Genomic DNA, 20,608 nt, shown 5'->3' with positions numbered 1-20,608 from the left:
GTTTAAGGAGTCACAGAATCTTTCTTTCCATGCTTCTTTGAAATAATGGGGGAGAATATTTGGGGCAATTAATATCCTAGGCCAAAGTTGGGGAGCATGTGACCCTTTGAGTTGTTATTGAACTACAAGACCTACCAGACTACCAGAACACCAACCATGCTAGCTGGGGCTAATTATTGGCCAGTTTGAAGGCCACAGGTTCCCCAACTCGGCCCTAGGCTGAAGCCTTGCAATCCTCTGTTATAGGAGGGAGATGACCATTTTGAATACTTTTCTCTAAAGCAGCACTGGGAGTTTTTAGACACGTAGAGACTGATACTAGGCATGGTTAGTTGGAAGTTCCACTGTCTCCAGTGACAGTTACTCTTAGGTAAGCATTCATGGTGTTGCTTCCTTAGACAAGTTCCACATAAGAAGCTTATAAAAGAAATTATGTCAGCAATGTTTGGGAGGCACACTTAATAATAGATCTTTCTTACTCCGTATTATATTAAAAAGTTCTAGCCTTGGTTTATAAGGCATTTATGGGGCAAACTTTTCTTAAGCAGTAAATACAGAATGTTTTTAAATGAGCCATAGTTTTCCTATGTTCACAGACGCAGATTTGAATTCCTTTTTTCATTTTAAACGTTCTCTGAAACAAGAAGCTAAAATCCACTTCTTTAGCACACTCTAATTACCCCCAATCTTATGAAATAGAAGGTGGTTCAAGCTTATTAGCTTTTAACTCATCTTTTCAGGTAGGTAAATTCTGTTACCTTGATGAAAAGTTGCTTGCCTGTACATTTGTCTGAGACAGGTAGAATTATATCCATGCACTTCACTAGAAAGAATTGTAATGCACTTTAAGAAAGCAGCTAACTACAAGCAAGTTTGTTGTAGCTAGTCTTAAGTGTTCTTGGAAATGCCTCTTCTTTCCCCACTGGCAAATAAAACTAAACTTATGCACTCTGCATTGACAGTCAGCAAAGCAACAGACTGCATTTAATGTTTGCCTGTCAACATAAGCCAAGCATATTTTGGGCTTAGGCATAAATAAGTTATGTTCTACATTTCCTTCTGTAAGGCACTGAGCATCTCTCTCATAAAGTTGGAGTAATTCTCATTTTTAAACATCACTTAGTTTGTTAAAAAGACAAGAATGAATTACTGCTGGTGGGGCGGATGACAACTCTGCCCAGACATCTTGCTTCTGACCTTTGCACCCTGAAATTTTGTTGGAAAAGCTAACAGTTCTGATACCTCTGCCTTTCTGCTAATTCAGGAGAAGCCCAGTCTCCTGGAGAATCTAAAATTCTTAATGTCCAAGCAGCCATTGTGACGGAGGAGCTAGGAGGAACAGGGCTAAGGCTAAACATTAAAAGCTATCAACTAACACTGCCCCATTGTAGTTGCAATTGTTTATTGCAGAGTTCTTATTTTGTGGCTGCAAATAGTAAAGCCAAAATAAAGATCAGCTTCAGTGAAAGGATTTGGACTTATTAATATACAAACATAACTAGAAGGGTGAGAGGGGCATACAGCGTTGTTACTTGGTGGCAAATTCTTTGACTTTGTGCTGGTGGCTCATGCCTTTAGACTCAGGAACTGCTTTCGCTATGTCAGTATCTGCTTATTTATCTACACAAGACTAGAGTTTACAGCTGGCCATTAACACCTCACAATACAATCTTGTACACCATAACATACCAGTAGATACCATTAGATGTAAATATTAGATGAGGAACATGTGGCCCTTTAGATGTTGATGGACTACAATTCCCATCATTCCTGGCCATGTTGACTGGGGCTAAAGAAGTTGAAAGTCCAACAGCATCAGAGGGGCAACAAGTTCCCCATCTCTGTTGGTAGGGAATTGAAAGATACTCTGTGGACCTTCAGATATCTGCTCAACTATAACTCCCATCAACCCATCACGAGGTTGAATTGTAGTCCAATGGCGGGTGGATGACAGGTTCGCTATCCTTGCTGTAGGCCACTGTGTATTTAGCAGGACTTCTGAGGAAACACAGTGCTCTACTGAGAGTCTTAACTTCAATGGGTATTGATAGCTTTAAATTGAATTTTAAAAATTCAATCCAGTGTATAGGAAACAGCTGCCACAGAATCCAGGTCCAATTAAGACCAGTTCTCAAAACAGATTGAGCTGTAAAAGAATCATGCTGGCACTATTACTTTGGGTGATGACAAACTGAGAACAAGTAACAAAATATTGGGTGTAGTTGCAGAAAGAATAATGGAAAGCTTTTCTATGAAGGTCTCTTTGTTGAAAACTTATTTGCTTCCCTAGTATTTCCACAGCACCTATTCAATTTGCTGGGCTTATACAACACAAAATAGAGGTTGCAGCCAGTTACTCCCAAAAATCTGAGAATAGCATTCTGCATATTCTTCTCTGATGTCTCTTCATCCAGTATCAAACTTCCCATCTAATGAAGTGCATCTTCTACATGATTTGGGCCATATAGCTCTTGAATGCAAAGTGCCCCATTTCAATCTATTTTAGTGGCATCTGTTTTTCCTTAGCGACTGGCATGAAGAATTTGTTCATAGAATAATTTGTCCTCAGCAGATCTGGCAACTAGGCTAAACCTCTTCCTTCTGCGTACCAGATTTCCTCAATCTTACATTTAATTACCAGTCGGAAAATGTAAACAAACTTGATTCTACAGTGCAATAAGTGGACAATCAAAGAGGTTTTTCTGAAAAAAAAAGTTAATCCTGTAATAGCTTAATAATATATCAACAGCCTTATTCAGCAGAGCAAGCTGCCAAGAATCTGCCTAACATGGCTTGTCTTATAAGTCAGACTGTTCCAGTTTACTAATGGTTATATCAGAGCAAATGAAATGCATTCAGTGGACAGCCATCACTATACTTAACTCATTGTTATGAAATAATGCTTTGGAAATAAAGTTTTTCCACTCACTCCACTTCATGTGTCTTCAAAACTTCATGTGTCCCAAGATGCCCAATTGCTTTATTTACATAACCCATCTTCCAGCAATTTGCATCAGCCATGTTTACATCCTTTTCTTATTCACAAAGCGTGCAGCATAAACCATAATCAAGAGTTCTATACAGATCTACCCAAAAATAAGTCCCACTGAATTCAGTGGGGCTTACTCTAGGGTAAGGGGGTAGATGGTTGCAGCCCAAGTCATGTATCCATTTCCATACCCAGGCTTTTCAAGTCATCAGCCTGAATGTTGGGACTGAGTTTTGATTAGCAGGCCCTGATATAGGAGGAAGAAGAAACGGGGGTGGGTGGAAGCTCAGTGGTGGGAACCTGGGTTGGAAAACCTCACCTTTTCACCCCAATGCCAGTTACTTCAGAGCTCCCCCCCCCCCAGCTTCCTGCAGAGCAGATAACCTTAGTGGAGGCAGAATAGGGGGTGGCAGCAACTGAACAGGAAGGTGCAGTCTTGTCGCCTAGAAACAGGTGCCATCTTTGCAGATGGGAGCAGACTCCCCTCTCCTCAACAGAGTACACATTTGGAATCTGGACATGCATACAAGGCAAGCAAGTCTCACGAGTGAGTGTACCATGCCCTGTCTTTAAAAGCTTGGTGGCCAAGTCATGGAAACTTGTTGGGGGCATTTTCAGCACTTGTGTCCAGTTCTGAACGTCTTGCCTTGTTCCTGAATCATGACTCTTGAGCTCTATGTCTGCTGCTAAGCCTCTGCTATTACCTGGATAAAGATCTTTTTCTTACACATAAGTAAGAACTCCTGTGTGTGTGTGTGTGTGTGTGTGTGTGTTGGGTGGGAGCAGGACACTGAATGCATGAGGAACTGAGAGCAGTTGGCTAGAAGCTGGCACCAATAATAAAACAACCACCATGTGCAAGAGGAGCGCATGTAGATACCAACAGCTGGCAAGGAAAAGAGAACAAAGAATAAGCTTACAATTTTGTTTCAGTTCAAAGACGCAAAGAGGTGTAATCTACTCCACCTTCGAATGTGAATATTTCAGATAGAGTAACCACAACTAGAAGTAAATTTCCCTCTTATTCAAAGGTTCTGCTCATCCCTTCCAGCCCTCAGGCCTTGTGATAAATGTGAGCAATTTCCGAAGTGTTTTGAAGCTTCCTGACAGTAAGAGCTGTTCGACAGTGGAATTTGCTGCCAAGGTATGTGGTGGAGTCTCCTTCTTTGGAGGTCTTTAAGCAGAGGCTTGACAACCATATGTCAGGAGTGCTCTGATGGTGTTTCCTGCATGGCAGGGGGTTGGACTCGATGGCCCTTGTGGTCTCTTCCAACTCTATGATTCTATGATTCTATGAAGCACAAAAGTGCCCTTAAGGTAATAAAGACACTTGTCCCAATTAGCTTTACTAATAACTTTTACTCCAATATATTGATTGGCCTTGTCAGCCAAACCAGCTTTACGACAAGGCTATATAAGAGAGAACGGACACCTTGTTCTTGGGGGTAGCAGCAGCCAGACACCATCAATGGAGGAGGTGAGCTGTTTATCTGGCCCTCCTCCACAGCAGCTGGAATGCTGCCTCCTCTTGAAGCTGGCCTTTTTGCACCTTTAGCGGACAGAGGGAAGCTTGCAACACCCCACTCTCTGCTGGCTGACTGATTAAAAACCCACCTGGGCTCATTCTAGCAGGGGAGTAAGGGCTACATAAAGACGTAGGCAAATGGTGGCGCCGCTTTGTGGGGAGGCAAGAGCAAGGGCCACCCCCATAACATCTTCTTTGGGGGTGGCCTTGCCCTAATTGTTGGGAGAGAGACAGGGAAAATGTGCCCATGTTAATTCTCCTCAGCCTCTTGGTGGCTTTCAATACAATCAACGATGGTATCCTTCTGGAGCGGTTGTCTGACTTAAGGGTGGGTGGCACCACTTTGCAGTGGTTCTGGTCCTACTTGGATGGTCATTTCCAAGAGTGACGCTTGGGGAGTCAATTGAACATGTGCAAAACGCTCGCTGCCTGTCATAATAATATCAGTTCAGAAAAATCCTTATATACCAGTGTCAAGGTTTAATTACTTGAATAAGTGAACACTGCTTTATGTATGTGTGTGTGAGTATATATATATTTAATGGAACCATCTGGCACCTGATGGTCACTACAAAATATCACCACACAAGGTGTGGAAAGCACCCTCTCCATTGCAGAAAGATTCAGTATGATATTGGATAGCCACACGTGGCGGCACAACAGTAGCAGGTTCACTTATTTGGTTTCATTGCCGTAACCACCACACCCACCAATATGGCTGCGACGGTGAAGCCCTGGGCTAGAACACGTGCCCGCATCATCCTCTGGGACTGCAGGGTATTTCCCTTCTTGAAGCAGATGAGTCCATAGGCCAAAACTCCTGCTGTGCCAAGGCATCCTAAAGGGCAGGACAAGAGAAAGAAGGAAATGTGACCATGTTTCCCCGTGAACTGAAAGTCAGGTTTTCATCAAAGAGGTGTAAGTCTAAACATTTTCTTTCAATCTCACTTCCTCCTTGGTAAAATAGTGAATAACATCACAGGGGGAAACCCCGGTCTCAAGAAAAAGATAGTAAAGAATTCTACAAATGGACAATATTAGGAAGAGGAAGCCCTTCTTCTCTTGGAGACTGTTTCCCAAAGAGAAAATATCTGACCACATATCCCTGGGCAGGTGTGGGTGGGAATCAATGCTGCACGGAACTTCACTACTCTGCTCACCTGATTGAGGAATACACCTAACACAGTGGTTTTTAATACAATTTCAGTTTGAGAATCACTTGACTAAACACAATTCCTTCCTCTAGGTCAGTAGTTCTCAAAGGATATGGCGCACCACACTGGTGTGGCAGGAGAGGATGGCAAATGTGGTGGGAAGATTCAAGGACAATCAAAGAAACATTTAAACATTTCAGTGTAGTGTAGTGTAGTATAGTATAAAAATATATTTTTTATTTGTAGAACATGGATAGATATATTTTCAAAATGAGAGCAAAAGCATATGAAACTGCAGGCTCACACCTCTCATTGAGTTTGTATACATCCTTAAAGTACATATGTAAAAGGCTCATTTATAGTTATATTTTAGGAATGATTCATGTTCTTATGTAGCTGCATTGTTTGTTTTCTCCTCCAACAGCTCCCACCTCAACATAATCCACACAACCCAAAATCTAGATTACTGTTCATAGCTTTGTGACCTCTTAAATGTAACACAATTGTTTGTGTGCTACTGCGGTCTACTTCATCAGACACAGAGAGCAGAGCTTTCCAAACTGTGTGTTGCAACACATTAGTGTGTCAGCTGTAGTGTGTAGATGTGTCGCATGAATGCTCCCCTTGCTCCTCCTGGGGCAGGAAGGGTTAGTTTAATCTCTGGTTTGCTAGTAAAACTGAATTACTGTGTCACGAAATGAACCAAAACTTAATTACTGTGCTGCAAAATGACGCATGTCCATAAAGTGTGTCACCAACTTGAAAAGTTTGGAAAGCTCTGACAAAAAAGGTGATCCTCCATTGTCAGGTACAAGGATCACACGCCATGCATCTGATGAAGTGAGTTCTACTCCGTGAAAGCTTATAACACAATAAAATTGTGCCACAACTCTAATTCTTTTTTATTTGTTTATTTACTGCATTCATAGCCTACCTTTTTCCTCCAAGGAGTTCAAGGTGGCGTACAATGTTCTCCCCCTCCTCATTTAACCAAAACAACCCTGTGAGGTAGATTGGGCTGAGAGAAGACAGCGACTGGCCCAAGGTCATCCAAGGAGCTTCATGACCAAGCAAGAGATCCAAACCCTTTAATCAAGTTCACCATCTTTCCCTCTTCAACTCCCAATTGTCACCCTGTCTCTGGGCCTAGATGAATACCCCCAACACCAGGACATTTCGCTGGTGGAGATTACCCCACCCCTCTCCCTACCAAGGAAAGTTTCGCAGGAAACATTTCCGTGTGTCAAGTCTGGCTGGTGTCAAAGCCACACTGGGCTGGGGGAGAGAAGCATGGCAGCCTTACTCCTATCAGCTTCCTATCCTCAGGAACTCCTGCTCATCTTTTGCTTTCCCTCTTTCTGGATTTGACCCCTTTTTTTCTTTGACCGGTGCTGACTCAAGACATAATTGGCGGGGCCTGGGCTACAGCAGACGGCACCCCACCAACCCGTTTGACCTGCAAGGAAAAAGCTCTCCCTGTTGAACTAGGGTCTGCCCTAATTTGCCTCCCTCCCTCCGGGGTCCCTGGCCTCCCTCTCACCGATGGGCACGAGCGGATTCTCGCGGGTCTTGCGCCGGAACTTATCCCCGAACCCCTCCTCCGGGCGGTAGGCGGTTGGCGTGAAGCCCTCGATCAAGGGCGGGTTGTTGGGGTCGAAGGGCGGCGGCGCGCTCTGAGCCATGGTCGAACAGGCGCCGGAGGAGGCCACACCACGGGAAAGGCGGACAGGCTGCTTCGCGCTAAGTTATGCGTTGACCCACTTCGGCTACCGTACAAACGAGGCGGAGCGCGCGGCTCACCGTAGCCCAATAGCGCTCTTGGCTGGGCCGGAACTGCAATACGAGCACGTGTATTTCCCCGCCGCCGCCCGCCGTGTTGCTGGGAGTTGTAGTCCGCCTGACTCTCTCCTACAGGAACGCAACCGAGTCTGCCGAGTCCGCAGAACTACGTTTCCCATCGGGCATCGGGGCGACGCTCCCAGAGGCTCGGGCTTCTTCTACCTGTATTAGAAGCCGCGTGTGGCTGGATTGTTGCGACCGATATTCCGCCGAGTCGCCGCGATGCCGAAAGCCAAAGGGAAGAGCCGGCGGCAAAAGTACAACTATAATGTCGACCGCAAGAAGCAGAACAGGGCTTTCCGCAAGCGCGCGGCGCCCCGCATAAAATGGTGAGTGGCCGGGAATTGGGGTGAAGTGGAGGCTCCAGGTGGACTTGGTGGAGAGAGGGCGTCAGAGAGAGAGGAGCGGGGCTCCTCTGGCCTACCAGCCTTCGCGTCTTAGCCAGGTGGGGATGGGGCATGTTGGATCTCTGGAGGGCTCATTCACCCAGGACCGGCCCAAGGTATTTTGGCACCAGAGGTGAACCACAAAATGTTGTGCCCTCTCGGAGGCCCTGCAGAGCCGGATGCCAAAGGAAGAAAAATAGAATTGTAGAATTGAAAGGGACTCCAAGGGTTATCTGGTCCAACCCCTTCAGTGCAGGAACTGGCCATCTCTAGAAGCACAGCAGAACCTGCTGGCTTCTGCACTGCCACCTTTTTTTCCAGCTTTAGCCAGTCACCGAAGTTAAAGCTGATAAAAGTACAACCCTCCGTTTGTTTCATTTTTGCCGTTACTGTTCTGTAATCCCTTCTATGGTGCCATGTACCATTTTTTAGCCTAAGGGTACATGATGCAGCCGTTTGGCTGAAGCTAAGCAGGTCTCATCAGCATCAGGATGGGTGACCACCTGAGAATCCTGTGAATCTTGAACTCCAGGAGGGAAGAAAGGTGGAATATAAACCAACCAACCAACGAAATACAAATAAGTAAATGCTGTACGGTGTTTTCTACATATCCTGCCCATGGAAGACAGAATGCTTTTCTGTCATTTGTAATGCTTGGGAGCAATTCTGGAGGGTATTGATTACACCAGATCAAGTTCAGTACTGAATTGCCACTAGGCAAAGTTAATGGTACCGTAGTTCAAAGACCCTTCCCAAGCTAGACCTATCAGTAAATCAGATTTAAAAGTACTCCTGTGGAACCATGCGGTAGTAGACACCTCATATGTAGTAGCATTCTACCTACTTTCCATGTGTTGAAAGACTGCAGGCATTCAAGGAAACAAACAGGCTTCTAAAATTAATGAAATCAGGCATAACTGTCTAGAGTAGACAAATGTGGCTAATATTTTCTCTAAGTTAGTTGTGTGGCCATTCTTATTAGAGAGGGGAAGAACCCCTTCAAGAATGCTTAATATTAATGTATGATTCTTTCCTCCTCTCAACCCCCATCTCTGTTCAGTACCCAAATCCGACACGCCTGGGATAGGACCAAAACTGTAAAGCAGAACCTGGCAGAAATGGGCCTGGCTGTTGATCCAAACAAAGCTATACCTATTCCGAAAACAATGCAACAGGTGAGTAGTGATATGTAAGGTAAAGTTTCCAGGTTGGGAGTTCAGCCAAAACTTGGGTTATATACCAGTTTATGGGTGATGGATGCAGTCCCAGCAAGACAATATGTACAAAGTGGCAGCTGCAGAAATAGCTGGGGAAATTTCTGAGTAAGGAAATGCTATATCTAAGACATAAGGTCTCATGGTGTTTGGCTAGACACAAGGTATGCATGAAAGCAGTTGCTAAAATGTTATTTCAAACCTGTTTGTGAGAACATAAAAAGGTAGTATTTCAAACTCATTTACACTTTCCCACTTCACCCTTCATACTAGATACAATGGTCAAAATGATAAAAAACTTTATGAGTCAGGGAAACCACGGGCAAAAAATGCTTGCTTGCTTGCTGCATTTATATCTTGCCTTCTTCTCCAGTGAGCTCAAGGTGGCACGTATGGTTCTCCTCTACACAATAACCCTGTGAGGAAGTTAGGCAGTGATTGACCCAAGGTTACCCAGTGAGCTTTGTGGCCGGGTGGGGGTTTGAACCCTGGTCTCCCAGGTCCTAGTCCGATACTCTAACCACTACACCACAGAGGTTGTATCATTAGAAGTCCTTTGAAACCACCAATGGGTGCTGCATAGATATTTTATATCTATGTCATTTTAAATTGTTATTGATGTTAATGTTGTATTTTTAGTTTTAGATTTTATGATTTATGTGGAAATTGTTTTCCATTTGGTTTTGCATCTTTTGATGTGTTTTATTTATTGTTTATGACTTTTGTTATGTTGGTAATTATATAAATCTTGGCATGTTGTAAGCTGCCTTGAGCATAGTTTCAACTATGGAAAGGCGGCATACAAATAAAATGATGATGGTGATGATGATGGTCAGAAGCACAAATGGTCAGATGGAGAGTTTGGTGAATTCCAAACCTTGGGATGTTTCCATGGTATTTCTGCTGATCTAGTAAAAATCTCCATCTTTCTGTGGCGCCCTTGATGAGGGATATATTTGACACCCCACGAGAGGTGGTCGACTCTTCTTCCTTGGAGGTTTTTAAGCAGAAATTGGAGGGCCATCTGTCATGGATGCTTTAGCTGAGATTTCTGCATTGCAGGGGGTTGGACGAGATGATCCTCGGGTACCTTCCAACTCTGTGATTCTATGATCCCAACGTTCCTTGGAACATAAATTGTGTGGGTTTGTGAAAGTACCGCAGAATGACTTTCCTAATGATAACTTATTCTAGGGATGCTACCAAAATTTGAGTTACTTAGTAGTCTGAAATGACTGCATTGGTGAAGTACCATTGCATCATGTTTGCCTTAAGTGTTATCGCATTTGCCCTTTTGTGAAAGACAAATCTAGTGAAACTTTGTTATTCGGGTGCTTTTATCTTCTCCAATTAATATTAATGAGAATAATGAAATTAGAAAAACAAATGGGGTGGTTGGGAATCCTTTTAAGTCCTTAAGGAAAGATGAAAACATGCCAGCTAAGACATTTATAAAGTTAGGTAGCATTTTAGAGCATACAAAGCAATGCATAATAAATGTATTGGTATAAAGCATGATCTACCATGTCTTTTAAAATGCAGGTGCTGAAAATGGAAGTGGATGGACAAGAAGCAAATGTGAAAACTGTGCGGAAGCCATATGTACTAAATGGTTGGTAATAGCTTCATATTGGCAATGAATATGTTGGCCTGATGCCTCATACTGAAACCTTGTGCCTGAACTGTTGTAACTTTAAATCCTGAGAGCAACCATTTATCCTATTCAAATTAAGTGCAGTATTCTGGAGTGTATCAGCTCTCATTGTCAGGGAAACACTGGTGATATCATGCATAATCTTTTGTTGTTGTGTGCGGTTTTTATAACTTGGAGGCCACTTCTGTCTGAACCAACCCCCCCTCCCATCCTCTGTTAGACCCCAAAGGCTGGCCGGCCACAAAAGGATCACGCCGCATGGCGAACTGCTGGTTTGCAAGAGGAAATGTGGGTGACCTCAGTGATCCTACTAGTTGAATCTAGCTGTATTTATTCTGCTCGAAAAAGGCCACACAGGGTGCAAAAACGCTTCCCTCTTCTTTACTGCCTTTTCTTTTTAACACTTAAAGAGTTGGAATCTGAGGCCAGCCTCCCAGAGAAAAAGTCAGAGACGCTCTCCCGAGATCTTATTGACTATGTCCAGCACATGATCCGGAGCCATGGTGAAAACTACAAGGTAGGCACTCTTTGTTATAGAAGCTCCACAGTGAATGGTTGCAGCTGCTAACATTAGAATGTCCAATTTTCAGTATTTCCTGGTTTCTCTGTTTTTTAAAAAACAAAAACTGCTGATCTCACTCAATTCCCTGTTTGCTTCCTTTTTTTATCCATAGTGCTTTCCTGTACCCTGAGCTGAACTCAGTCTACATTTTCTGACTGCACTCCTGTGGTTGTAATTTTCCATTTGCTTTGTGCACAGCCACTTGTTGACTCTTGGTGTACAGTATACGGCTTGCTTTCTGGGTGTGGGAGGCCTCCTTAAGGCTGAGGTAGCTCATTACAACTTTACTCTTCGCCTCCTAGGCTATGGCACGTGATGAGAAGAACTATTACCAGGACACACCAAAGCAAATAAAGAGGAAAATCAATGTATATAAACGCTTCTACCCTGAGGAATACCAGACCTTTGTTGCCTCTCTGCAGCCAGAGAAGATGGAACAGCAATGATTTTACTCACCAAAGAAATGGGCAGAAGCAGCTGCACCTATATTATTTCAGATGCTAGTTTGCCCTCAAGTGACTTCTGGTCAGGGACTGAAATGTTGGATTATCTATAATTGTGCCCTTTGAAGAGAGAAGATGGGAAGGTGTTTATGTAGATGGGACTTTGTCTGACCTCTAATAGTTAGAGAGCCCTTGCTGCATTCTGCTTGCACCATCTTAGCTTTGGGATAGATCCTAGTTGAAATAAACTTCTTTCCCAAACCCCCAGTCAGTAACAAAGCACAGCCAAAGGATGTTTCCTGTTCTTGCTGTGTGAGTGACAAGCAGCTTTGCCAAACCATCTGGAGAACAGGTGGGGAAGACTGTCCTAAGGAAATTTTGGTACATCATCCAGCTATGGAAACAAGAAGTCGTGGTAAACCAATGTAATCAAAAGTCAGTATGTTTTCAAGCATTATTTTATGAAGAGTAAAATATTTCCCTTTCTTTTTTTAAAAAAGAAGTTTCTTTAAAAAATTGGTCTCTTACTATGGAAAGGTGTCTGTTTCTTGACTTTTTGCAGCTATAGTATTTTAAGTCCTATTTTTGTGTATCAGCAGGTCCACCCGTGAGATGACATTATACAAGTACAAAGGAAAGCTGACCTTGGGAAGGCTCCTATGAAAATACACATAGAGAGAGAGAGAGAGACCCCTTAACTGTAATTATGTACATGTATTGGCAGTGGCCTTAACACTCCTTGAGTTCTGCCTTTCTTAACAGCAATAACACATGACGCTGCTGGCCTAGTGATATCTCTAGTTGCATAGAAAACACAACCATATCCCTTACAGCTGAGACAAACAACTCAAGGTTTATTTGATACAGTGGGTAGGGGGGCATAGTGTAAACAGTTGGTCACCAATTATCCATTTCATACAGGCAAGAGGAACTTAGGGCTAGGAGCCACAGGTACAAACAAAGCTTCCCATAACCTTTGATGCTACAGGAGAGGTGATCAGGTTTTGCAAAAGGAGTGTAGCCCAAGCTCAGGCAGTACTGCTGTTTTCCCGCTGTGAGGAAAGGGAAAAGGAAGTTGGCATGTGTACCGTTTGAGAAAGAGCACACAAGGGTTGGGTTAACTCTGCTTGTAAACACAAGGTCCCTCTGCAGGACTGCCTGGCTGAACATGTAAAACTTTTCCTTTCTCTAGAGGTAAGATTGGCATTTTGTCTGAGACCAACTTCTTCCACATCACGGGCAGCCCAAACTCTGAGGCCGGCCCTTGGCATGTCCCAGCCACCACTATCTGACTGTATAGTTTCCAGTTCAGGAGGAATATGGATTATATAGGAATGAGTCCTGAGCCAGGTGACTTGAGATCAAACATAGCACCAAACTGAGAAAGGGATTTGCAGCTTCATTAGCCTGGGCACAGCAATTCATATTAGGTAACTCAAATTTCCCAGTTCCTTCTGCAGCTTTTCACTGAAATTCACAACTCTTGCTTTCTTCAGAAAGAGATTAAGGGTAGTAATTCACTGAGGGCTAACTTGGAGCAAGGAGCTAGTGCCTCAGAAGCACAATTGGTCCTACATGCTTAGGCTAAGGAAATGGCTGTAATTCAAGGGCATGTAGTATGTTGGAGAGGGATCAGCTAAGCCATCAAGTTGCTTATCAGGTATGATAGATTTTATTGCACTAGTAAGTAGCATTTAAAGCCCTAACAGCCATCAGGGACACCTCAACAGAATAGCTGCTTGCACATACTCTGCTGAGATGCTCCTTTAACACCCACTCTCAGACTAGCCCTCATGGCAGTTTGAGACGGTACATCCTGTTCCCCACTAATTGCAGTGAGGATTTAATAGTATTTCATAGGGGCACAGTCAATCCCCAGCTTCTCAAAAGGGCAGTGAGGGATGAGGTATTCCAGCCTGCACAGGGCAGACTTTTCCTATAGACCTGCTGTGTCGAGTCTTGAAGACAAAGTGATAGTTCTTAGTGCAAATATTGACAGTGCCATTCACTAGGACTTTCAGCAGCTGATGCCAGCAGCCACCCCCAAGACTACTGTATTATCCCCACGGTCAGTATATTTTGCCCCTGTTTTAGCCAAGGTCTCGATGGTTATATTGGTGGTAAGGTTTCTTTCCAGAAGGGGGTTTAGTAAACACCTAAAAAATTCTTTTGAGGGCCTGGAAAGCCTGTTTCTCTGAGGATAAGATCTCAAGAAGCTAAGAGGAAGCTAAGAGTTGGCTCCATGTGGCTTGAATATCCTGGAGATGTTGAAGAACCTTCAGACCTGAGCCAGGAGTTTGAGCAGCAGTTTCTTCAGGTGGAGAACACTGTTTGTGGTGGTCAGGCCAGCATCAGTAGCACTTGTGGGCAGAAGAAAGAATTCCCTTTGATGTTTCAGGGTGTTCAGTGCCAGCTCCTCGTGCAATTCTGCCACGCTCAGCGCATCACTCTTGTCCTAGAGTGGATATAGATCACAGGTTGAACAAATGACACCGCTCCCCCACCCGTCCTTAAGAGAACTGTATTTAAGCACACCTTTAAATCTACTTTCACTCGTTCTCAGACAAGAATCTGTGTGAAAAGGAGAGCTGGGAAGGAGACAGTTATACTTGACATTAAATGCTTATGACGACACCATAAGCTATCCTATACTTAGTCATGTCAGTACAAGCAAATGATATACAGAAGATGTCAAGCACACAGACAAGATCTACGTTGCAGGGGGTTGGACTAGATGGGTCTTGGGGATCCCTTCCATCTCTGCACGTTCAGGGTTCCATCTCCAGATCAGGGGTGGGGAACTAGACTGAATGTGGCCCTCCGGGCATCTCCATCTGGCCCTTGGAACTCTTCCCCAGGACACATCTCTCACCAGCCCTGCTCTGCACTTCCTTGTGTGCATTTGCCTGGCTAGAATGTTATCACTGAACTGTGATAACGCCTCTTGCTTGCCTGGCTGGAGGATGGAGAGATGTGTGTGTAAACACTGCTAACCTTTGTGTGGCCTACTATACAAAAGATAACTTCTGCATTGCTTACTGTATATCCGTTAACATGGCCAGTTTTGCCTCTGGCCCCACTCCACTCAAGCACACAGAGAGACACAAAGACCCAACTTTCCCTTGCAGCAGGCAGGTCTGGAGAGATGCAATGACTCCTCCCCTCTAGAGATGATGTTGCAAGTTGAGGATCCTGCTTGTCTCCAGCAGGAGGAGTCATCCCTATCAGGAATGGTGTCCTGCTTCATCTGGTAAAAGGTTCCTCTGCCTTGCTCTAGTCTAGACCCAGTCTTTATCAACTTTGGATCCCCATAAGTTGTTGGACTACAACTCCCATCATTCCTAGCCAGAATGTCCAGTGGTCAGGGATGATGGGAGTTGTAGTTAAAGAACATCTGTGGGCCCTAGGTTGAGAAAGGCTTTTGTAGATAGTCCCAGGTGAAAGAAGAGGCCCACCTGTTTGTTAGCGAGAACTATCAGAGGCAACTGGGGGTCCTCTGCTAGCAGGCCATGGAGCTCCTGTCGGGCAGTGTGGAGGCGCAGGCCATCTGCAGAGTCCACTACAAACACTAGGACATGGGCTTTGCTGAGGTAGTGGTTCCAGTACGAACGTAGATTCTGGCTGCCACCAACTGAGACACAAAAAGGACCAAAAATAAAAACCATACATGTTGAGTATATGGCATGTTTTCGGCACCCATCCACTGCCAAAGAAAAGAGGTGCATGGAACACTCAGTTCTGTTTTAGGCACATAGAACTTCTAGTAAAACCCTCCCCCCTCAAATATTTGTGATGCAATGACTTAGAGAGAATTCCTTGCACATTTCCCTCACAGCAATGATACAAGGCCACTTCCAAAGTTCTCCCACTGTCCCAGACTGCCTTGCTTCCAGGAGGCTGTGGTAGGACTTACCCTCCAGGAGGTCCATCTGGAGCCCATTGGCCTGCAGTTGTGCTGAGTTGAAACCCTGAGTGGGTGCTATGTGCATCTTGGCTTCTGTGCTGCAGATATAGTGGATAATGCTGCTTTTTCCAGCCCCATCCAAACCAAGGACCAAAATCTGATACTCACAGGAAGGTGGCTGAAAAGAGAAGAAAGGCTTCGAGGCACAGCAGTAGCATAGCTGCAGGAGGACCTTTCATGACTGGCAGCCTCACCTGTGGCTATTTGCCAAGTCTGCAAAACCAGACTTCATGTGTTTGGGTTGTGTGTAAAGCTGTTATTGTTAGGCTGTCGGGGAAGGTCACTTAGAGATGAGAGAGATGGATAGCCTTGCACTGTTAGATGCAGTTGCAACAAATGTTCTTAGATTAAGCATCCAAACAAAGAAGATACCAGCCAAACTGAAGATCTAGCTATTTTGTGTACTATACACAAACCTATGTAACCTATGGAGCAAAAGTTCTTAGATTAAGCATCCAAAAACAATATACTTGATCCTGATTCTGTCTTCTGAAGCACTAGCTACCTCTCCCAGTTTGATGTCAACTGCAAATTTGATGAGCATCCCCTCAATTCCTTCATCCAAGTTGTTTATAAAGACCATTGGCCCAGGACAGATCCCTGCAGTCGGCCCCCCATTTATCACTTTTTTCCAGGATGACAAAGAACCATTAACGAGTACTCTTTGAGTCAGCTAACCATCTACAAATCCACCCAACAATTACTCCATCTAGTCCACATTTTACCAGCTTCCTTGCAAGAATAGGGGGAGGGGGGCTTTGTCAAAAGTCTGAAGCACTATGTCCGCAGCATTCCCCTGATCCACCAAGCTTGTACCTCTATCCTCTATGAAAAATGAAATGAAATTCTTCTGGCATGACCTGTTTTTGAGAAACTCATGCGGGGTCTTAGGAATCACGGCATCCTTTTCCAAGTGCTCATGGACAGGACTGTTGAATTATCTGTTCTAGGACCTTTCCTGGAATCACGACCCCATCTGCCACATCTGACCAGTCCCCCTAAGGCAAAGGACTGATCTGGATGGATCCAAACATATTCCTTCCTTTTAGCAACTGAGCTGCAATTGTCCCAGGTGGAGGCTGACAGAGTAGCACTGGCCCTGAGTATAGGGCGCTCCCAGCCTCCACCCATCTTACCTCCTCGCCTCCGGGTGCGTTGCGCCCCAGCTCCGCTTCCAGCTGCTGCTCCCAGCGCCCCCTCCAGCCGATGCAGCTGTCGTTGACGTCTCGGAAGTAGATCTTCCAGGCGATGAAAAGGAGGGAGCCCAGGGCGGCCACCGCTGCGCCCAGCGCCAGGCTCAGGTGTCTGATGGCGCCAGCAGGAGCCATTGGCGAAGGAACCGGACTGAAACAACTTCCAATCAGGCGGAGAGGCAACTGCAACAACACCAGCAGCGCCTCACTCCGAATGAACCCGCACAGAAAAGTCCCCTGCAGCCTCCTGGGCTTGCCTTAAATCCGTGTGCTTCCTTATTTCGCAAGTTAGCAACCTGGGTTGAAGAGGCTTGTGTACTAGCAAGTGCAGCGATCCACAGCAGATGCGCCCAGCTGACCAACAACAGCCTCTGTGTGTGTGCGCGCGCTGCTGACTCAGTCTAACCAGAGAATTTCCCGGCCGGTGGCAGCATCAGCCCCAGCAAACTGCGGACGGAGTCCGGCTGACGTCACTCTCGGCCTTAAAGGGGACTTGCTCTGTCTCTCCACCTAGTAAGATTCCCCGGGAGCGGGCGGTGGGTGACAGAGAAAGAGAAAATGCATTGCTGAGCGTAATATTGCCTTACACCAAGGCGGAATTCTCACTATTGCTGGATTGAGACTGCCGTTATACCTGACCGCTGGTCATGCTGCCTGGGAATACAGTAATGGGAGCTGGGGTCCAATGACATCTGTAGGGCCACAAGTCCCCCTACCCATGTCCAGGGCTGGCCCACCCATGAGGCACGGTAAGGCAATTGCCTCTAGTGGCAGGATCCACAGGGGCAGCAGATCTGTAGATCTTTAATTCCACCTTGTTCTTGCGGTATAACTTCACTCACCTTTTCTTCCCTGGTGGGGAGGTGCCATTTTGTGGTTCACCCCAGAGGCCAAAATGTCTCAGACCAACCTTGCTCATGTCTCATACCAAGATGACAGGACATTTTGCATGCAGAATGTCCTGGGTTTCATCTTTGGCATCTCCAGGTAGAGCAAAGGGAGAAAAGAGCTGTTCGACAGTGGAATTTGCTGCCAAGGAGTGTGGTGGAGTCTCCTTCTTTGGAGGTCTTTAAGCAGAGGCTTGACAACCATATGTCAGGAGTGCTCTGATGGTGTTTCCTGCTTGGCAGGGGGTTGGACTCGATGGCCCTTGTGGTCTCTTCCAACTCTATGATTCTATGATTCTATGATTCTAAAAAGCTTGCCTGAAACCCTGAAGAGCTGCCTCTGGTCAGTGTAGACAGTATTAACCTAGATGGACCAAATGGTCTGAGGGTTTCTCCATGCCCAAGCAAAATGCAGATTGGAACTGGTCTGCCTCTGAGGCACTGCCATGAAAATCATGTTGGCGGCATCCTGTTCTCACAGTGGCCAAACAGTGAAAATCATGTTGGCGGCATCCTGTTCTCACAGTGGCCAAACAGATGCCTGACACACAGGACCTGAGTACAAGAGCATTCTTCCCTCCTGCGGTTTCCAGCAAGCAGTATTCAGAGGCAAGTTGGATAAAGCTGGGCAGGTGTGATTTTTTAACTGTATTTTTACAGACATGCCACAGTCTAGGACTCCTGCCTGAAATAAGTATCAATTCTCAGGGCAAGTGGATCATAGGAATGGGTAAAAGTAATATCACATAGGAGTCCAGGGAGCAGGTAGACTGATGATTCTTATCTGGAAGCCCCGCGTTCCTGCTATGTATATGAAGCTAGTTAACTTTTGTAAACCACCTTGGGAGGGCTTGATATTGAAAGACAGCACATAACTGGTATTGTAGATACATAAATATTGAAGGGGAGGGAAAACATCTGAAGGGGGGAACTTTCTTTTTTGTAAATGTTTTATATTATTATTTCATTTTAAAAGTACATAAAACAAAGAGAACAATGATAACAAAAGACAAAAATTAAAAGATGAAAAAGAATGGGGGGGGGATTTCTGAGGAACCATATTGTCTTGAGGGGAAGAGAGAATAAGAGAGAATAAAAGAGAAACAGCTCCTGCCCACAAGAGCCAGGATAGGGACTTGATCTCAGACCCCTCTCTTCATTCCATTGTAACACTGTATTATTATTAGGGTTTTTTATTAAACTCTGAGCAGCCTCTGAGAAGTGTGTCATGATTCCTAAAGGTATATTTAATAGAGGAGTCATGGTACTGAATCCAGCCCATTGCGGAAGAAAAGCACCATTTATGTGGGAGGAATAAATTGGCATTTTCAGAATTATTTCCATCTCTCTTCTCTGACATATTTGCATTAAAAAATAAAAGCAACAGCATTATTTGCTGGAACTGCAGTGTCAAGCAGATACCTTGCCTAACAACAATCCTTTGATGATTCAGGACACTCAGTAAATTCTGACTTTCCCAAAGGTCACAAAACAATACTGCAATATGTGTGCAGTTTCCTTTGTTTTCTGTATGGGGTTATTGGGATGCAACCCAACTCTGCTTTCAAGGGCTTCTCTGCAGCTATAAGTGCTAAAGCTCAATGGAAAGTGGCTGTTGCCCTCTCCCCTGGCCCATGTACTCTAGACTATGGACCTTCTGAGTTATTTTCTCTCTTTATCCTGAAACCCTTTAAAGAAAATCTAAATGAGAAAGAGTTAAGATTGTTAGTATGCATAGTTACTGAATTGTCTTAAACTTGTTATATTAGTACTCACCTTTTGCATCTGTTTTGTTTTACTTTTAATTTGTATTTTCAAAAAAGGTTTGATAGATAGATAGAGGCTACTAACCCTGAACCTGTTCTACCTCCACTGTCAAAGGCAGTATGCTTTGGGATACAGGTTGAATATTAGTACCTTCATATGAAATCCTAGTGAGCCCTACACAAATGTTTGCAAGGTTCCAGTTTCACTCTTCTTCTAAAAACAACATTACTTCTAAAGTTCCTACTTTTTTCTTTGTGCTGTACAGAGATTAAAAGAAAAACCGGCCCCTTGCCTTCAAGCTCACAAACTAACAGACATCATACAAAAGGAAAACGTAATGGGGAGGGAAGAGGAAAACAAGAAGAAAGGCATAACTTATTGAAGTTATATAATTGTTCTGGACAGTTCCCCCCCTCCCCTGCCTTTAAGTACACATGCATACCAGGGCTTGGCAAAAGTTGCCCCCTCCACATCTCACCAAACTTTCATCTGCTGCAAAGAGGTGTGTGGGTGTGCATGTGTCAGGGACTTTGGGGGGGGGGGGGGAAATTACAGCCTTGAAATGTGGCTTCAAGGTCTGTCATTTGATTTGTAACTAAATTGCTTCTGTATTACAGGAATACACTGGCAATTCAGCAACGTAAGCAAAACTATAGCACAAAATCACAATTCCCATCGTTTCATAACAGGCCTTCCAAGCATGACTAGCCTGGTGGAAAGGAGAGAACCAGCAGGACATGATTATATCTAGATATAAATACTATAGGAAGAACAGGGAAGACATACTGGAGTTGGTGTTGCTCTGGTTGTTAAAGAAAGCATCAAATTAGCAAGCCAGAAATCCCCAAAGGGGCAGATTCCTCAATAGCACTGTGGAAATTACAGGCTGGTTGGCTTAACGTCTGCCTTGGGGAAACTGGTGGGAGGTATTGTTCAAGATAAAACAACCAATCATATAGGTAAAAAAGGTAAAGGACCCCTGGATGGTTAAGTCTAGTCAAAGACGACTATGGGGTTGCGGCACTCATGTC

General features: G+C 44.6%; 3 protein-coding genes across 3 annotated transcripts; 1 reads left to right on the top strand and 2 right to left on the bottom strand.

Moving 5' to 3' along the window:
* Positions 1-4,328: 4,328 nt before the first annotated feature.
* Positions 4,329-7,457, bottom strand: HIGD2A (HIG1 hypoxia inducible domain family member 2A). The gene is made up of 2 exons (XM_079966604.1): positions 7,209-7,457; positions 4,329-5,352 (listed from the first exon to the last, which is right to left on the bottom strand). The coding sequence occupies exons 1-2, from the start codon at positions 7,348-7,350 to the stop codon at positions 5,186-5,188; spliced, it is 309 nt and encodes a 102-aa protein (XP_079822730.1). The 5' UTR covers positions 7,351-7,457; the 3' UTR covers positions 4,329-5,185.
* Positions 7,458-7,629: 172 nt separating this feature from the next.
* Positions 7,630-12,254, top strand: NOP16 (NOP16 nucleolar protein). The gene is made up of 5 exons (XM_079966603.1): positions 7,630-7,836; positions 8,954-9,068; positions 10,650-10,719; positions 11,172-11,278; positions 11,626-12,254. Exons 1-5 carry the CDS (start codon positions 7,730-7,732, stop codon positions 11,767-11,769), a joined length of 543 nt encoding a protein of 180 aa, XP_079822729.1. The 5' UTR covers positions 7,630-7,729; the 3' UTR covers positions 11,770-12,254.
* A 1,048-nt stretch (positions 12,255-13,302) lies between these two features.
* Positions 13,303-17,921, bottom strand: ARL10 (ARF like GTPase 10). The gene is made up of 4 exons (XM_079966602.1): positions 16,867-17,921; positions 15,680-15,848; positions 15,222-15,397; positions 13,303-14,221 (listed from the first exon to the last, which is right to left on the bottom strand). The coding sequence occupies exons 1-4, from the start codon at positions 17,056-17,058 to the stop codon at positions 14,045-14,047; spliced, it is 714 nt and encodes a 237-aa protein (XP_079822728.1). The 5' UTR covers positions 17,059-17,921; the 3' UTR covers positions 13,303-14,044.
* Between the last annotated feature and the right edge of the window lie 2,687 nt (positions 17,922-20,608).

This window comes from Podarcis cretensis, assembly GCF_951804945.1.
Source record: "Podarcis cretensis genome assembly, chromosome: 2".
NCBI classification, from domain to species: Eukaryota; Metazoa; Chordata; class Lepidosauria; order Squamata; family Lacertidae; genus Podarcis; species Podarcis cretensis.
This window is presented reverse-complemented; position numbering and strand designations above follow the sequence as displayed.

Coding starts and splice junctions, on each gene's coding strand:
- ARL10 (XM_079966602.1), bottom strand. CDS start 17,058: ATGGCTCCTGCTGGCGCCATCAGACACCTGAGCCTGGCGCTGGGCGCA. Junction 15,398..15,679: donor CCAGATGGACCTCCTGGAGG/GTAAGTCCTACC, acceptor TTTGTGTCTCAG/TTGGTGGCAGCCAGAATCTA. Junction 14,222..15,221: donor TAGTTCTCGCTAACAAACAG/GTGGGCCTCTTC, acceptor TATCCACTCTAG/GACAAGAGTGATGCGCTGAG.
- HIGD2A (XM_079966604.1), bottom strand. CDS start 7,350: ATGGCTCAGAGCGCGCCGCCGCCCTTCGACCCCAACAACCCGCCCTTG. Junction 5,353..7,208: donor GAATCCGCTCGTGCCCATCG/GTGAGAGGGAGG, acceptor CCTGCCCTTTAG/GATGCCTTGGCACAGCAGGA.
- NOP16 (XM_079966603.1), top strand. CDS start 7,730: ATGCCGAAAGCCAAAGGGAAGAGCCGGCGGCAAAAGTACAACTATAAT. Junction 7,837..8,953: donor GCGGCGCCCCGCATAAAATG/GTGAGTGGCCGG, acceptor ATCTCTGTTCAG/TACCCAAATCCGACACGCCT. Junction 9,069..10,649: donor TTCCGAAAACAATGCAACAG/GTGAGTAGTGAT, acceptor TTTAAAATGCAG/GTGCTGAAAATGGAAGTGGA.